Source organism: Gorilla gorilla, chromosome 3, assembly GCF_029281585.2.
Source record: "Gorilla gorilla gorilla isolate KB3781 chromosome 3, NHGRI_mGorGor1-v2.1_pri, whole genome shotgun sequence".
In the NCBI taxonomy this organism is placed as follows: domain Eukaryota; kingdom Metazoa; phylum Chordata; class Mammalia; order Primates; family Hominidae; genus Gorilla; species Gorilla gorilla.
In genome coordinates this window covers 9,381,383-9,396,245 of record NC_073227.2, presented here as the reverse complement: position 1 = coordinate 9,396,245, position 14,863 = coordinate 9,381,383, and the positions used below count along the sequence as shown (strand labels likewise).

General features: G+C 59.5%; 1 protein-coding gene across 3 annotated transcripts in view; it reads left to right on the top strand.

Moving 5' to 3' along the window:
- The first annotated feature begins 1,939 nt into the window (after positions 1 to 1,939).
- The window catches only part of CPLX1 (complexin 1), a 42,231-nt gene continuing 29,307 nt past the window's right edge, over positions 1,940 to 14,863 (top strand). Inside the window, exons 1-3 of one of the 3 annotated variants that reach the window (XM_055384266.2) lie at positions 1,941 to 2,139; positions 2,713 to 2,794; positions 4,269 to 4,378. In XM_055384266.2, coding sequence (XP_055240241.1) covers positions 4,348 to 4,378 — 31 coding nt within the window. In that variant the 5' untranslated portion in view covers positions 1,941 to 2,139; positions 2,713 to 2,794; positions 4,269 to 4,347. Of the gene's footprint in view, positions 2,140 to 2,649; positions 2,795 to 4,268; positions 4,379 to 14,863 lie in introns of those variants that run through there. The other 2 variants (XM_019025196.4, XM_031010434.3) reach the window with 2 other exon arrangements.

Here is a 14,863-nt window from a genome sequence, read left to right as displayed (position 1 = left end):
CTTCAACCTGCTGGCCCCTTTCTCGCTCAGCTCCTGCCCCTTTCCAGCCGGCTAGAGGTCTGCGGGGCTTCTTCTCCAGGGCTCAGGGCCTCCTCTGGGCACTCGAAGGGCCAACTGCACCTGCCCTGGCGTGGCCAAGTGGCCCGTGGGGGTTGGCAGAGGCCTTTTGCTGCGTCACGACCTTCTGCCACTGGAACGGAGCCTGGGTGGCTCCTGGCCAGCAGCCTGTGACTCCCATCCCAGCTGGGCAGCCCTAGCCTGGCTCACACACCCTGAGCGGGCACCACCCTCAAGCCCTCCAGCAGATGCCCACTTTCCCTTCCCCTGGCCCAGCTCACACACCCTGAGCGGGCACCACCCTCAACTCCTCCAGCAGATGCCCACTTTCCCTTCCCTAGGCCACCTGTCACTCTGACCTGGGGCTGTCACCAACCTTGTCTATTTCCCCCAAGTTGTGGCTGGGCCCCTCCACCCCCAGGTTAGGGCCTAGACAAGTGTGAGAGCTGGGAAGCATCGCTGCATGTGTGGCTGGATGTAACAAGTAACAACAGGGACAGGCAGAGACAGAGAGAGACGGACACAGAGAGACAGAGACAGACAGAGAGAGATACAGCGACAGAGAAAGAAGAGACAGAAAGAGACAGAGAAAGACAGAGACAGAGAGACAAAAAGACACAGAGACAGATACAGTGACAGAAAGAGACAGAAAGAGAGACAGGCAGAAAGACACAGTGACAGAGAGATACAGCGACAGAGAAAGAGACAGAGAGAGAGGCAGAGGAAGACAGGGCAGAACGTGAGGGCTGGCAGAGGGTCTCTGTCCTCTGTGCCCCAGGCCCCAGCTCCAGGTGTGCTTGGAGCTCAGCCTGACCTGGGTTGCAGAACGGGGAGGGGTCAGCCTAGGAGTCCAGTGCTTCTGCTCGGAAGAGCCGGCACCTCCCTGCACTCCTGTGCTGACTGTCCCAAAGGCACCAGCATCTCCCTTGCATGCAGCTTGTGGAGGTGGCAGGGTCAGTCATGAGCCTGGCTCTGGGCTCAGGGGGTCACCCGTGGGGTCCTCTCTGGGGTTACTGTCAGGGTTAGCTGTTGGGTTATCCACCCAGTTAGGGATGGAGAGAGAAAGCACCAGGGCTGAGAAGTGACCTCTTTCCTGGACCCAAACATCTCACCCTTGCTGTCCCCTCCCAGGTCCTGAGGAGACTAGAGGAGCAGATGGAGCAGAGCAGGCTGGGGCTCAGGCCGGGCCCCCAGGCATCGGGAAACAGAGCGTCCACTCCACAGCATATCCAGCTGGAGGTGCGTGAGGACTGAGGCCTCCCACGAGGGGAGGTGATGACCTGACGGGCCACCAGGGACCCAGGGGTGGCTGGCAAGAAGGGGTCTGGGGATGTGTCCTGCCTCCTGTCCCTGCGCCCAACCTTCTGAGCCCACTTGGCTCAGATCCAGGGAGAGAGGAAGGGACGGTGCTGGGGGTGCCCATGGCTTCCAGCCAGGGAGGCTGAAGAGACCCCAATCCTAGGGCATGGGTCCCCCTCTGGGAGGTTGCCTGTGAACCCCCAGGCCCACGGGACCCTCATGGCCGTCTCGGGGAGCCCCCGTGGGCTTGGCCCTGGTGCCTGCACCCTTCCCTCTCCCCCAGCGCTCCCTTCCTCTGCGAACGGTCCCCTGCCAAGTCAGCAGAAGAGTGGGGACGGGGGCAGAGGCGCTGGGGCCAAGGCTGGGGAGTCCAGGCTTCTGAGTCCTCTTGAGCTCAGGCTAAACACGGGGCACCGGAGGGGATGGGGCTGAGGGCGGGGGAGGGGCCGCATCCTCCCTGCGCCAGCGGAGTCCCCAGGACTCAGCAGGGAGGGGACAGTGACAAGTTAATGCGGCGGCCACCGGCAGCGGCCCCCCTCCCCCCTCCCCACCCCCACCCCGCCAGGAGCGCAGGACAGCTCTAGGGTCCCGGTGCGCCCCATCCCTCCCGCCGCCTGGCTCCCGACACTGCACAGCGCGCACCGCAGGGCCGACCTTGCGGCGACCCCGCTCTCCCGCAGTGCCGCGTCCGCTGCAGAGGAAATCCCGGGGGCCAGGGGAGGGAGCGGTGGGGTCTCTGGCCTTCGTCCCGATAAAGGAAACAGCGACTCCGTTACACTGAAAGTGAGCCCGGGCTGGCCTGCGGGTCTCTGGCTGCGAGGGGCTTGGGTGGGTTTTCAGGGGTCTGGGGGCCCCCTTCTCCCGCCCTGCGATACGGGGAGGTCGGGGCAGAGGGGTCGGGGCGGCGGGCGGCGCTCAGGGACACGGTCACCGGAGAATGGGGGGGGCAGCGACTCCCCCTAACCCCTGACCCCTCCGCCCGGGAGGCAGCGACTTCTCCGCCCGAGGGTTTCGCACCCACCGGCCCCGCGCGGACCCTGTAGGGAGCAGGCCCGCACCGTCGGGCTGGGGGCGGGGGGGCAGGGCCGGGGGCGCCCAGATCAGGGGCGGGCGGGGTTCGCAGGCGCCGGCCGGGGGAAGGTCGAGCCTGGGCCGGGTTGGAGGGAGGTGGGGGCGCGTCACTCGGGTCCACCCCCGCCCCCGCCCGCGGGTCCACCCCCGCCCCCGCCCCCGCCCCCGCCCGGGGCCCGCGGCCCCGCCCCTCGGCGCTCCCCTCCCCGTGCTCGTCACGCTCGGACGCGGGCGGGGGGCGGGGAGCGCCTGCGAGTGACGCGCCCTCCCCGCGGTGCCCTTCAGCCGCCGCCGCAGCTCACCGGGCGCCACATGGACCCAGCCGGCCCGAGCGCGCCCCGCCGCTGACCGCCCGCGCCCCGGGAAGGTAACCGCGCCCCGAGCGCAGCGCGCGCCCGGCCTCCGCTCCCCGGGTCTCCCCTCCCGGCCCCGGTTTCTCCTCCCCGGCCCCGGCTTCTCCCCGCTTCTCCCGCCGGCCCCGGCGTCTCCTCCCCGGCCCCCGCTTCTCCCCGCTTCTCCCGCCGGCCCCGGTTTCTCCTTCCCGGCCCCCCTTCTCCCCGCGGCCCCGGCTTCGCCCAGCTCCTCCCCCCGGCCTCCGCTGCCCGGGTCTCTCCTCCCCGGCTCCGGCTTCTCCCTCCGGCCCCCGTTTCTCCCCCCGACCCCGGCTTCTCCCCGCAGCCCCCGCTTCTCTCCCGGGCTCCGAGGGCACGGGGTCCGGGGCGGGCGCTGTCCACTGCCGCGGTGCTGAAGCGGCCCCCGCGGTCCCAGCCCGCGCCTGGCCTCCTCCTCGCTTCTTCCTGTCTCGAGGCTCCCCCTCTCCTCCCTCGCCCTCTTTCTTTCCTCTCCTGGCGCGCTCCCGCCTGAGGGCCGCTCGCCCGCCCGCAAAGCCGAGGCGTGCGGGTGCGGCGGGGCTGGAGCCCTGCGGGTTTGCGGGGCCCGGCCGTGCCCTCCTTCCCCGCGCCGCGGGAGCCAGGGGAGAAGTTTGGAGGAGAATCGGCGCTGCGGCAAAGCCTCCGAGGGGCGCTCCCCGCCCGCCGCCCTCCCAGTCCCCGCGCGAGTCTCCTTCCTCTGCGGAGGGCGAGGGGTGAACCGTCAAACAGTGTCTCTCCAGGGACCTGGGTTTCCCCGATAGGAGAGACCCCGCAAAACCGGGGGGCTCACTGCGGCTGCTGTGATTTCAGAAAGCGGCTTCCCAAGAGGGGACCAGAGCGCCCCACCCCACCCCATGCACGCCCCCGGGGCGGGGGTGCTCTGTCCCCGTCCCCACGTGTTTCCTGAAGGCTGAGCCCCCTGAAGTTTCTCCCCAACCCCGATCTCTTCTACGTGGGCCATGTGGGGGGCACACTGACTGCAGTGCCGTCAGGGATAGGGTCACCCAAGCGTCCCTGGTCAGAAGCCACAGGAGCCCGCCCTGAAGGACACCCGCTCAAAGACCCACCCCCAACCCTTCTCCACGGCCCTGGGCTCGGGACCACCGCGGAGGCGCTGCTCCAGACACTGAGCTGCAGAGCGGAGCAGTCACCTTCAAACGCCCCCTGGGCCCCGCCCCTGCTTCCGCAGCCTGGCGCCAGGCGCCTCTGAGCGATGCCCCCTAAGCTGTCAGCAGCCCTCCCTGCAGAGGCTTCAGACACCCCAGGAGCTGGGGAGACCGTTTTCAGGTCCTCTGGGGTCCTGGTTTGGGTGTGGGGACAGAAGCCCCTCACGAAGGACTTCCCAGGCAGCCGCTCCAGGTGGGGGAGGGTCCAGCCCACAAGGTATTGCGGGTAAGGAATGATGGTCTCTGGGGAAGGCCAGGCAGGGGCCTGCTCAGGGTGACCTGTGACCACTTCACTCTCCCCCAGGAAGAACACTCACTCCCGGCCACACCTGCGTGTGAGTTCTGACCCCTGGAGGAGCCGCTGTGGAATCAGAGCAATCGCCATGGAGTTTGTGATGAAGCAGGCCCTAGGAGGTAGGAAGCGGGAGGTGGGGTGGGGAGGGGCTGAGGGGCCATGGAGAGACCGCCACAGCAGCTGCTCCTCATCTGGCCCACCGCAGCAGCGCCCCTGCAGCCACACGGCCACCCACGCAGCCCTGCACAGGAGCCTGGGGCAGAGGAGCAAGGACCATGCCCAGCAGCGCCCACAGCCCGGCCCTTTTCGAGGCCCCGAGCCAGAACTGGTGTCCCTGGCGGGACAGGGGCTGCCCTGTAAGCTCACTCTGCCCCACTGCTGTGGTCGGGGCAGAGCCCATGGACCACGCTGATGCATGTCCTGGGGGAGGGTGGACACCCTGGCGTAGGCTTTGTAGGGCCAATTCTAACTGGCCGGGCTGGGCAGCCCCCAAGGGGGCTTCCTTCCAGATGAGGAGAGCCAAGCGGTGGGAGAGCAGGATGCAGGTGGTGGCCTCAGGGACAGGCGTGGGGACAGAGCTGGCCTGTGCATCTGGCGAGGACCCTGTGGGTTTCACTTGGGTGAGGCAGCGCCATCCTCAGGGACCAGGGCTTGCTGGTTACGGGAGCAAAGGAAAAGGCCCGAAACAGCTTGTGTGTCTCGACTGCCTCCCAGGCGGGACGTGCAGCCTTTTTTGTGTGTACTGGGGTGGGGCCAGGCCCCCTTCCAACCTGCTGTCTGCTATTTGAAAGGAACCTCGTCCCCACTTGACCCAAAGCTGTCATTGTGGCCAGAGACCATGTCAAGGGCAGTGGCTGGGTTCCTAGACCAGGAGGTGGGCAGGGCCTGGGCCATGCTGGTACAGACGTGTCCCGGCAGAGCTGATGGGTCAACTCAGGCCTCGGGGCTGTCCTGGCGAGTCTCAGTTTTGCCCAGAGCCGTCCATCCTGTGTTCCCCCAGCACCAGTGCCTAGAACTCCTGTGAGGGGAACCTGTGGCCGGTGCCCGATTCTACCACTAGAGATGTCTTGCTTGGGTGGCCTCCACGGGGGAGCATCCTCACCTGATGCCGTTCACACCTTGGAGTGAGTCAGGCCTCCTGGGAGCATTTCTGCAGTGGGGGAGCTGGCCGGGTTCGAGGGGCCAGGGACAAGGGTGGACAGAGGGCAGGCGCCGCTTCCCCCAGGACAGGAGCTGCCTGCCTGGCTGTCTCCCGGAGGGTGGCTGTGCTTCCACTCAACACAAATTAAATGAAAAGATGTTGAGCCTGGCCTGGGGCCACATCCCTGAGATTTCGTGGTCAAGGGTAAGCGTCAGGTTGAGTCTAATTATAATGGTTGCGTCACCGGGCCGTGATTCAGGGACAAGCCTGCATCTGCGCTGGGAGGGACGCACGTTCCACCCAGGGAATCCCAGGCTTACAGATAATTAATTAGGTGGCTAATTCAGGCCCTGAGGTGGGCTTGTAAGAAACTGAAATATCTTATTTGGCTGTCTACATGACTGAAATTAGCTGGGTAATTACCAGCCTGAATTCCCTTTTTGTTTCATGGCAGCCCAAAGTTTCTCCAGCAGCAGCAACCGGGCAGGTGTCGCTCAGCGTGGTGGAGCTGAGCGGGGGCAGCCAGCGGACCCCGGGGGGACTCCACGCTGAGTGCTGCCCAGAGCACCCCACATTGGCTTTGCAGAGCACGTGAGGCTCGGAGCCAGCGCTGCTGAGGGCGGGAGCTGGTGGGGGGCTTCCAGGCGAGACCTTGTTTTCTGCCTCTGCGCCTCTGTCCCTCACCTGGCGAGCCTCATTGTTGCTGTCTCAGGATGCGTGTGAGTGAGATAGAGCAAGACAGAGATGGGAAATGGGGGAACCTCCAGACAGCACGACAGAGCTTGGCAGAGACCCCAAGAGAAGTATTGAGAAACAGACCAAGCCCCGGACACAAAGAAGCTGGCAGGAGAGGGAGCAGGAGGCACCCGGGAAGCCGTTCAAAGAGAGGCGAACCCAGAAACAGGGTCGGGGAAGGGGAGCTGGAGAAAGAAAATGACAGCCCAGAAACAGAGACAGAGAAAAAGACACGAATGTGTTATTCAGCACGCACAGGGACAGACAGGTGAAAACAGAGACGGCACGTCAGAGACAGAGGCAGAGGGGAGAGAGAGAAAGAGGGAGAGACGGAGACAGAGATAGAGGGAGACACAGAGACAGAGGGAGACAGAGACAGAGACAGAAACAGAGACAGGGAGAGATGGGAGCAGAGGGAGAGACAGAGGGATACAGAGACAGACAGACAAAGGAAGAGGGCAGAGGGAGGCAGAGGGAGAGGTGGAGGCAGAAGGAGAGAGAGAGACAGAGACAGAGAGATAGAGATGGAGACAGAGACAGAGGGAGAGACAGAGATGGGGAGAGACAGAGAATCAGAAACAGAGGGAGAGACAGTGGTGAGAGGGAGAGACAGACAGACGGAGAGACAGAGACAGAGGGAGAGACAGTGGGGAGAGAGATGCATTAGAAATGAACTGCTAAGAGGAGTCAGGGCCAGGAGCGCAGGCAGCATGGCACATGCACACATGCACGCCCGTCAGAGGGTGCAGCAGAGAGGAGGAAGAGGTGAGGACCTGCCCAGGGCTCTGGGCAGGGGGACAGGCCTGGTTAAATCAAGACCATTCGGGGCTGTCCGCGGCAGGCTGGGCCGCAGGTGTGAGTCTTGCTGAGGAGTGAGTGGCCCAGGGCCTGTTCATCTGACCCCAACGCTGGGTCTCAAGGAGGGGCCCCCGTTGGGGCCACCGAGGGAAGGGAGCATGGTGGCTGCGGGGGTGACCGCTCATGGGGGAGCGGGAGGCTCCCCTGCAGCAAAAACGGCCTTGAACTGGGGCCTGGCCTCCCCCCACAACACGTGGGTCTGGATCCAGGGTCCTCAAGGGAGGAATTTAAAGAAACTGGTTTCCTCAGGCCAGAAAGTTGCAAACACAGCCTGGGAGCTCTGTGGACTGCGAGGAGGAACGTGGCACGTGTGGGTGCGTGGTCACTGCAGACCCTCATGGGGCTAAATGTGGCAGAAGCGAGCAGTCACCCGCTCTCCCATCCTTCCGCCTTGATGTGACACCCGCCCTGTTTAAACACGCTCAGGTCCTCGGGAATGTGTGGGGCAGGCGGGCCGGGGCTTCAGGTGGGAGACGGCTTGGAGGATGCATGTGCGGAGAGGCTGGGGTGCAGAGTGGGAGGCAGCCGGACACTCAGGAGAGCCTCTGACAGCCCCAGCGACAGAGCCCAAGGCAGGACTCACCCACGCTCGGCTCTGCCACGTGTGGGGAGGTCTAGTGGGCAGGTCCAGTGACTCCGGTGGTTCAGTCACGATGGACAGTGTCCTGCAGTGAATGCCCCTCACCCAGCCAGGCCCAACCTGGGGGGCGACAGCCTGGCCTGGGTTCAGTGGAGAAGCTGTCCTTGTCCCCGGAGAGTGGCACGCTGTTGGGTTCTGTGTCCAGTCCTGCATGGGGAGGGAAGAAGGTGAACATCTGGGGAGAACACACCGTAGGGGTGCGGTCCTGGGTTTGGCGTGAGGGGGAGGATTGTGGTCATCCAAGCCAGGGTGGACGAGAAGTGTCTCATGGACGGCCCAGGCAGGAAGTGCAGGGTTCTACCCTGTGGGAGAGCCCCTCGGCGCCCCCGTGGGGCTGGGCTGTGAGTTCTTGGCAGGAACAACCCAAGGGGCTTGTGGGGGCCACCGGTGTCCACCTTGGGGGTTCACGCGAGGCTGGTGAGGGGTGTCCGCCTTGGGGGTTCATGCGAGGCTGGTGAGGGGTGTCCACCTTGGGGGTTCACGCGAGGCTGGTGAGGGGTGTCCGCCTTGGGGGTTCACGCGAGGCTGGTGAGGGGTGTCCGCCTTGGAGGTTCACGCGAGGATGGTGAGGGGTGCAGTTGGGAAAGAATCTCCCTCTGTGAGCAGAGACCACCAGAGCCAGGAGTCCAGGCCAGGGATGCCCTGAGCCACAATGCAGCCAACACCAGCATCTCCCCCAGCTCTCCACGGGGATGGAGGGGGCACCTCCTTCCTCCTTCCCGGCACCAAAGTGGGGCTCAGCACTCACCATCTGGGACCTCAGGCAGGGCCCCATGGAGGCAGCTGGGATCTGGGCAGTCCTGCCCTGATTCCCAGTGTCCACCCCTGAGACTTACACCATGGGCAAGGTTGGGTGTCCATCCTGTCCCAGACAGAGGTCCCTCTGGCTCTCCTGCCTCTCCTTGCCCAGTTTGGAGCTCAGCCTTCTCTGTTTATTGGGGACCCCACAGGCTCCTGGTGGTTGAGGCAATGGGGGATTCTGCCAGTTCCTGCCCCATTGGGCCACTGACCAGGCTCTCTGGACCTGGGAGGACGGTGGAGCTGCAGGCTGGGCTGAGCTGGGTCCGGGAGGACGGTGGAGCTGCAGGCTGGGCTGAGCTGGACCTGGGAGGACGGTGGAGCTGCAGGCTGGGCTGAGCTTCAGGGACAGCAGCAGATTCGGAGGTGAAGCTCTTGAATTCCACGTGGGGAAGATTCTTTTGGCTGCAAGTAACAATCAGAGGAAGAGGAGCTTGAATTGGGGTGACGATGTGTCAGGAGGTGGCCCAGCTGCTCAGCGATGCCACTGGGGACCTGGTGCCATCAGGTGCCACCTTCGTCCTCAGTGGATCTTTCATGCTCAGCTGCTCCTCACAATCTCAAAGTGGCTGCTGCTGCTCCAGCATTGCATCCATAGTCAGGGAAGGAAAAAGAGAGGAGCTAAGGGGCAACCCCTTCATCTGTTTAGTGGTGGTCTTTATGGACTCTCATGGAGGGTTTCCATTTACTTGCCACAGCTAGAAGAGGAAGGTGGGGGCCAAGGTGGGCCCATCCTACTCCAAACAGGGGCCGGGTGTTGGGCAGGCCTCCCACAGTGCCTGACTCACACCCAACTTGGGGAGACTTGGTTTCTAGGTGCAGAACCGCCAGGCAATGACCCCCCAGCAGTGTGTCCTTCCCAGCCTTACTCCTTGGAACAAGGCATGTGCTTGAAAGGCAGTTTGCAAACACTTAACAGTAAAATGCCAACATTTGTTCAGAACGGACTTCACGAACGCTGTGTGGTCGAGAAAGCACTCACTCACTTCGCTGGGTTCGGCAGAGATGCCTCTTACCCCAGATTTCTGAGAGGCTGGAAGGACCCTTCAGAGAAACTGCCTTTCCTCCCGAAACCGTGAAGGGCAGTCCTTTCCTCCAGAGAGGATGCTCTTGGTTGATTAAGCTGCAACTCAATTATAAATACTTTAGCCCCAACTTGGGAATAAAATGGATATTATGCACTTCAACTGACAAAGTTATTTATGTTTTTGCCTCATTGGTTGGCAAGACGTTCCGGTTGGGGTTAGAGCATTTGTTTCAATAGCTCCTGCGTGACAGGACTACTTCAGTCCCGCTTTGCTGCCATCAGACGCTGCTGGACTCGCGCGGGGAGCGCAGAGCGTTTAATGCTGGGACATCAGACAGAACAGGGAACTGATGAAAGCTTCAGAATGAACATTGAGTCCACGCAAATCTGATGCTGCCAAACTTCAGAGAACCTGGGTCTCCTGGTCCACACGGAGATCAGACGAGGGGGACACTGAGTGCCTGGCAGCCCTTCCACTAGGCGGTCCCCCGGGATGAGGTGAGGCCCCACCCTCCAGCTCCACCATCCAGTCCAGCACCGTCCTTGGCCGCGGGCACTGCTGTCCTTGCCTGCAGACCGAGCGCCCGGCTCTTCGATACAGCACCTGGTCCTGGCTTTCAGGAGAGGACGCGTGGAGACAGGCGAGGTGGACGTGCCAATAAGTGACCCAAACAGTGCCAAGCTCGGCGGCAGATGGCGCAGCCGCCGGTTTCCAGGACAGTTGTAATCCTTGGCCCTCATTCGGCCTCTTCCCGTCACTCACATGGCGCGGCTTTCCTGGCCTCGGCGGTGTGGACGGGGGGCCTTGGCCATGGTTGCAGGACCCCGGCTCCAGCTCAGGTCAGCGTCTCATCCCAGGTGAGCTAATGAAGATCTGCAAAGCCACCAGAGTTGCTGAGGAGAGAAGAGGTGTTCGTGGCACTTCAGCGTGGGTGCAAAACAGAGGGAGCATTGCAGGACGTGCATCAGACGCTGGGCCCGGGGACCTGTGAGGCCACCATGTCAGCCTCTCTGAGACGGTGGCAGTCGAGGCCCGTGGCGGGGCTGGGGCTGGTCCACAATCAGCTTGACAAAGCAAGGTGGTGGCGGCCAGCCAGGCCCAGGGCCCCTGGGTGTCAGCAGGTGAGCAGGTCAGGCGGGCACAGCCCGGTGCTGCAACACCTCTCCAGCGCCTCGGTGCCTCCCCTCCCCAAGGGCTGGGGCGAACCAGGCTTGGCTTGGACCTGTGCTCAGCTGCACTGGGGCCTCTCGGGCAGCAGGCTGGACCCCCAGCTCTCAGGAGGGGTGTGGGATTGTCTGCAATGCAAGAACAGGAGCCAAAAGCCAACCTTCTTTTATACCAGATTCACCTGTGGTCATTCTTCTGACCTTGCCCAATGCGCTCAGGGATGACAGGTGGACAGTGAGCCACCCCCGAGGGCGGTGGCGCCTCCAGTGTCCCCTGTCAGACTTGGCTTCTCGGATGCTGGTTTATTCCTTGACACCGGATGGGGAAAATATTCTGAGTTACTACGTCCAGCGTGCCCACAGGACCTCCCCTCACGGCTGGTGGGAACAATGCACCCTCCAATGGGCACCTGGGGAGGGTCTCTGGCCAGCAGCATCTCCAGATGGAAGTGGAGGGGAAGGGAGCCCCAGGGCCTGGAGGAGGAAGTCCTCATGGCCAAGGGGGCGTGAGGGAAGGGGGCGGTCACTGCAGTCATCAGTGTGTAGGGATGCCTGATGCTTCATCCTTACTTAAAATTTTTCTCTTAATTAATATTAAATTATCCTGATTATGCTGGGTCTTGTTTTAATTTTTGCCTGGGAGTCTCCTTGGACTGATTTTTTTTTCTTTTTGAGACAGAGTCTCGCTCTATTGCCCAGGCTGGAGTGCAGTGGCGCCATCTCAGCTCATATAAACCTCTGCCTCCTGGGTTCAAGCGATTCTCCTGCCTCAGCCTCCTGAGTAGCTGGGATTACAGGTGCCTGCCACCACGCCTGGCTAATTTTTTTTTTTTTTGTATTTTAGTAGAGACGGGGTTTCACTGTGTTGCCCAGGCTGGTCTCGAACTCCTGAACCCAGGCAATCCACCTGCCCCGGCCTCCCAAAGTGCTGGGATTACAGGCGTGAGCCACTGCGCCCAGCCTGATTTTTTTTTTTTTTTTTTTTTTACATTCACCCAGTGTGCCCCTGCTGAGCCTTGCTTAACGTTTCTGTCACTTTATGTGGGTTGCCATTCAGAAATACATGTAGTTGGATTTCATTTTTTTATCTAATTGGAGCCTTAATGCATCTGTTTCATGTGCACTGTTTTGACCAACATATGTGATCTAACCTCTGTCATCTTTGTTGTTGCCTTTTTAAACGCTTTCTTGCTGTTTCATTTATTTTAACTTAATGTAGGGACCACATTTTCTCTTTAAAACCTCTGCAGTGCTTTGGAATGTGCGTGCTCTTTGAAAACATGACGTAAGCTCTAATTGCCAGAGTTGAAAATGATGCAGTGTATTTCCAGTCCTTGCCAACACACTTCCAGGACTTCTGCGCGCTTTATACTCTTCCGACTCCTCTCCCATCTTTTGGTCTTTGTAATTTTTGAGACAGGGTCTCACTCTGTCGCCCAGGCTGGAGTGCAGTGGAGTGATCACAGCTCACTGCAGCCTCAACATCCCGGGCTCAAGTGAGCCTTCTACCTTAGCCTCCTGAATAACTGGGACTATAGGTGTGTACCACCACACTTGGCTAATTTTTTTTTTTTTTTTAAGACAGGGTCCCACCATGTTTCCTAGGCTAGGAAGAGAATTTAAATAATAAGTATAAAGAAGTGATATGAGAAAATCACTGGGAAAATTGAGATACTGCATTGTTTTGAAATCATTCATCACTTCATTTATGAATATTTTTGGCCGGGCGCAGTGGCTTATGCCTGTAATCCCAGCACTTTGGGAGGCTGAGGCAGGTGGATCACAAGGTCAGGAGTTCAAGACCAGCCTGGCCAACATGGTGAAACCCTGTTCTCTACTAAAAATACAAAAGTTAGCCGGGTGTGGTGGTGGGCGCCTGTAATCCCAGCTACTCTGGAGACTGAGGCAGGAGAATTGCTTGAACCCAGGAGGCGGAGGTTGCAGTGAGCTGAGATTGTACCACTGCACTCCAGCCTGGGTGACAGAGTGAGACTCTGTCTCAAAAAAAAAAAAAAAAAAAAAAAGAATATTTTCACGGAGAATGCCTTCAGATCCACTTGTAAATTTAAGAGACACTGCAAAGTTGCTAGTGCTGTTGATTTATTAGGACTAGTGAGTGCAGTCAGTGAGCTGAGGTCTCAGGCTGGTGAGAAAAACCAGCCTCCAAGATGAATATAACTTAAATAGCTCAACATAAACATTGTAACAAATATAATTTCCCTTAACAGGCGTTTATATTCTCAAGAACAGACAACAAAAGATCTTTGAATGGGTGGATAGTTCAAGGAAGTCTTTGTTTATTTTGCAGACATTTAGACAGAAAGTCAACTTTTTGATGATGAGATATGGAATAAGTAGAGACCTAAGTCCAAGTTACAGAAGTTGGAAGTGGTGTGTAAATGTCTGCAACTTCCCCACCCGTTGTAACAAGAGCCTGGGCAGAGGCCAGGTTTGCAGTGGCAAACACTTGTATCAACAGCCTCTCATGGTGCTTCTCCAAGTGCTGCTGAGATTTATGACCTGTGAAAACTGTTACAATTGCAGCTGAGACTGAACAAGATACTGTGGAACTTACAATAACGGACTTCTCAAGCTGCCCCACTCAGAGGTGTGTGTCTTATGTTTCTGAGTAAGTGCCACACGGGGTCATCTCAGATGCCACGTGTTAACCTCCTGTAAGGGCTCCAGAGCATTCGGTGCTTACAAACCTGCTCCCATGCCCCTCCGTGGCTGTATGTAAATACTGCTTAGCGCCGAGCCCTGCAGTGCACTGCGATTACACTTCTTATAAAGTATTTTCTTTGTTCTGTAGTTCTTCTTTTTTTGAGATGGAGTCTCGCTCTGTCACCCAGGCTGGAGTGCGGTGGCACAATCTCGGCTCACTGAAAGCTCCACCTCCTGGGTTCAAGCGATTCTCCTGCCTCGGCCTCCCGAGTAGCTGGGATTACAGGCACCTGCCACCATGACTGGCTAATTTTTGTATTTTCAGTAGAGATGGGGTTTCACCATGTTGGCCAGGCTGGTCTTGAACTCCTGACCTCAGATGATCCGCCCGCCTCAGCCTCCCAAAGTGCTGGGATTACAGGCGTGAGCCACCACGCCCGACCCCTTATTTTTATCTTCTAACACTTCAACTGAATTTTTAATTTCTGCATTTATATTTTTAATTTCCAAGAGCTATTTTCTGTTTTCTAAATTTTCGTTCTCTTTACAAGTTTTCCTCTGTTCTCTGTATTGTCTCTGAGCTCTGTTTTGGGAGCCCCCAGATAAACTGGGGTTCCAGTGTGTGAGAGCTGGCAGTCTTGCCCTAATGGGAAATGAATGGGGCTAGACCTGGTGCCTTTCACGGAATCCTTCTTTCACCTGGTGGACGGCTTGAACACTAGTTACCCAACCCATGGCTGGGGGCCCCTCACACAGGACACTTGTTCATGCTGGCAGATGCCCTGTGGTTTGTGTCTGCTCCATGTACAGGCTATGCCTGCCTGGCCATCACTCTGGCACAGGGACTCCAACCTTGTGTTCCTCCCGGACTCCTGGGGAAAACCTGGCCTGGGGTAGCCCCTGGTTCTTCAGATTTAAGGCACAGATTCAATCCACCACTGCAACAGGAAACAAGTTCGAAGATTTTTGCTACAGATCCTGGCAGAGAGGATGCTGTGAGTCGCGGGGGCCATCCTCCATCTCCGGGTCGCATGAGGCAGGAATGAAGAGTCAGGCAGAGGGCCGGGTGCGGTGGCTCACGCCTGAAATCCCAACACCGTGGGAGGCCGAGGCGGGTGGATCACCTGAGGTCAGGAGTTCAAGATCAGCCTGGCCAACAAGGTGAAACCCCGTCTCCACTAAAAATACAAAAATTAGCTGGGCGTGGTGGCAGGCACCTGTAGTCCAAGCTGCTCAGGAGGGTGAGGCAGGAGAATCACTTGAACCCAGGAGGCGGAGGTTGCAGTGAGCCGAGATTGCGCTACTGCACTCCAGCCTGGCAACAGAGCGAGACTCCGTCTTAAAAAAAAAAAAAATCAGGCAGAGTGGGGACAGCTAGCATGATTGTAAGAGGAAGTGGAGTGTGGGTCCCTTGTATTTGCAGGCAGATACCTGTATGGTCCTTTCAGAGCAAGTGGTGGGAAAAGCAGGGGTTCCACCTGCTGGACGGGAGAGAGGCCTCTGAGTTCACATGTCTGGCTGCCGGCTTGGGTCGCCCAGGTGTGGCTCTGCCTCCGATGCCCAGGCAGTGGTCT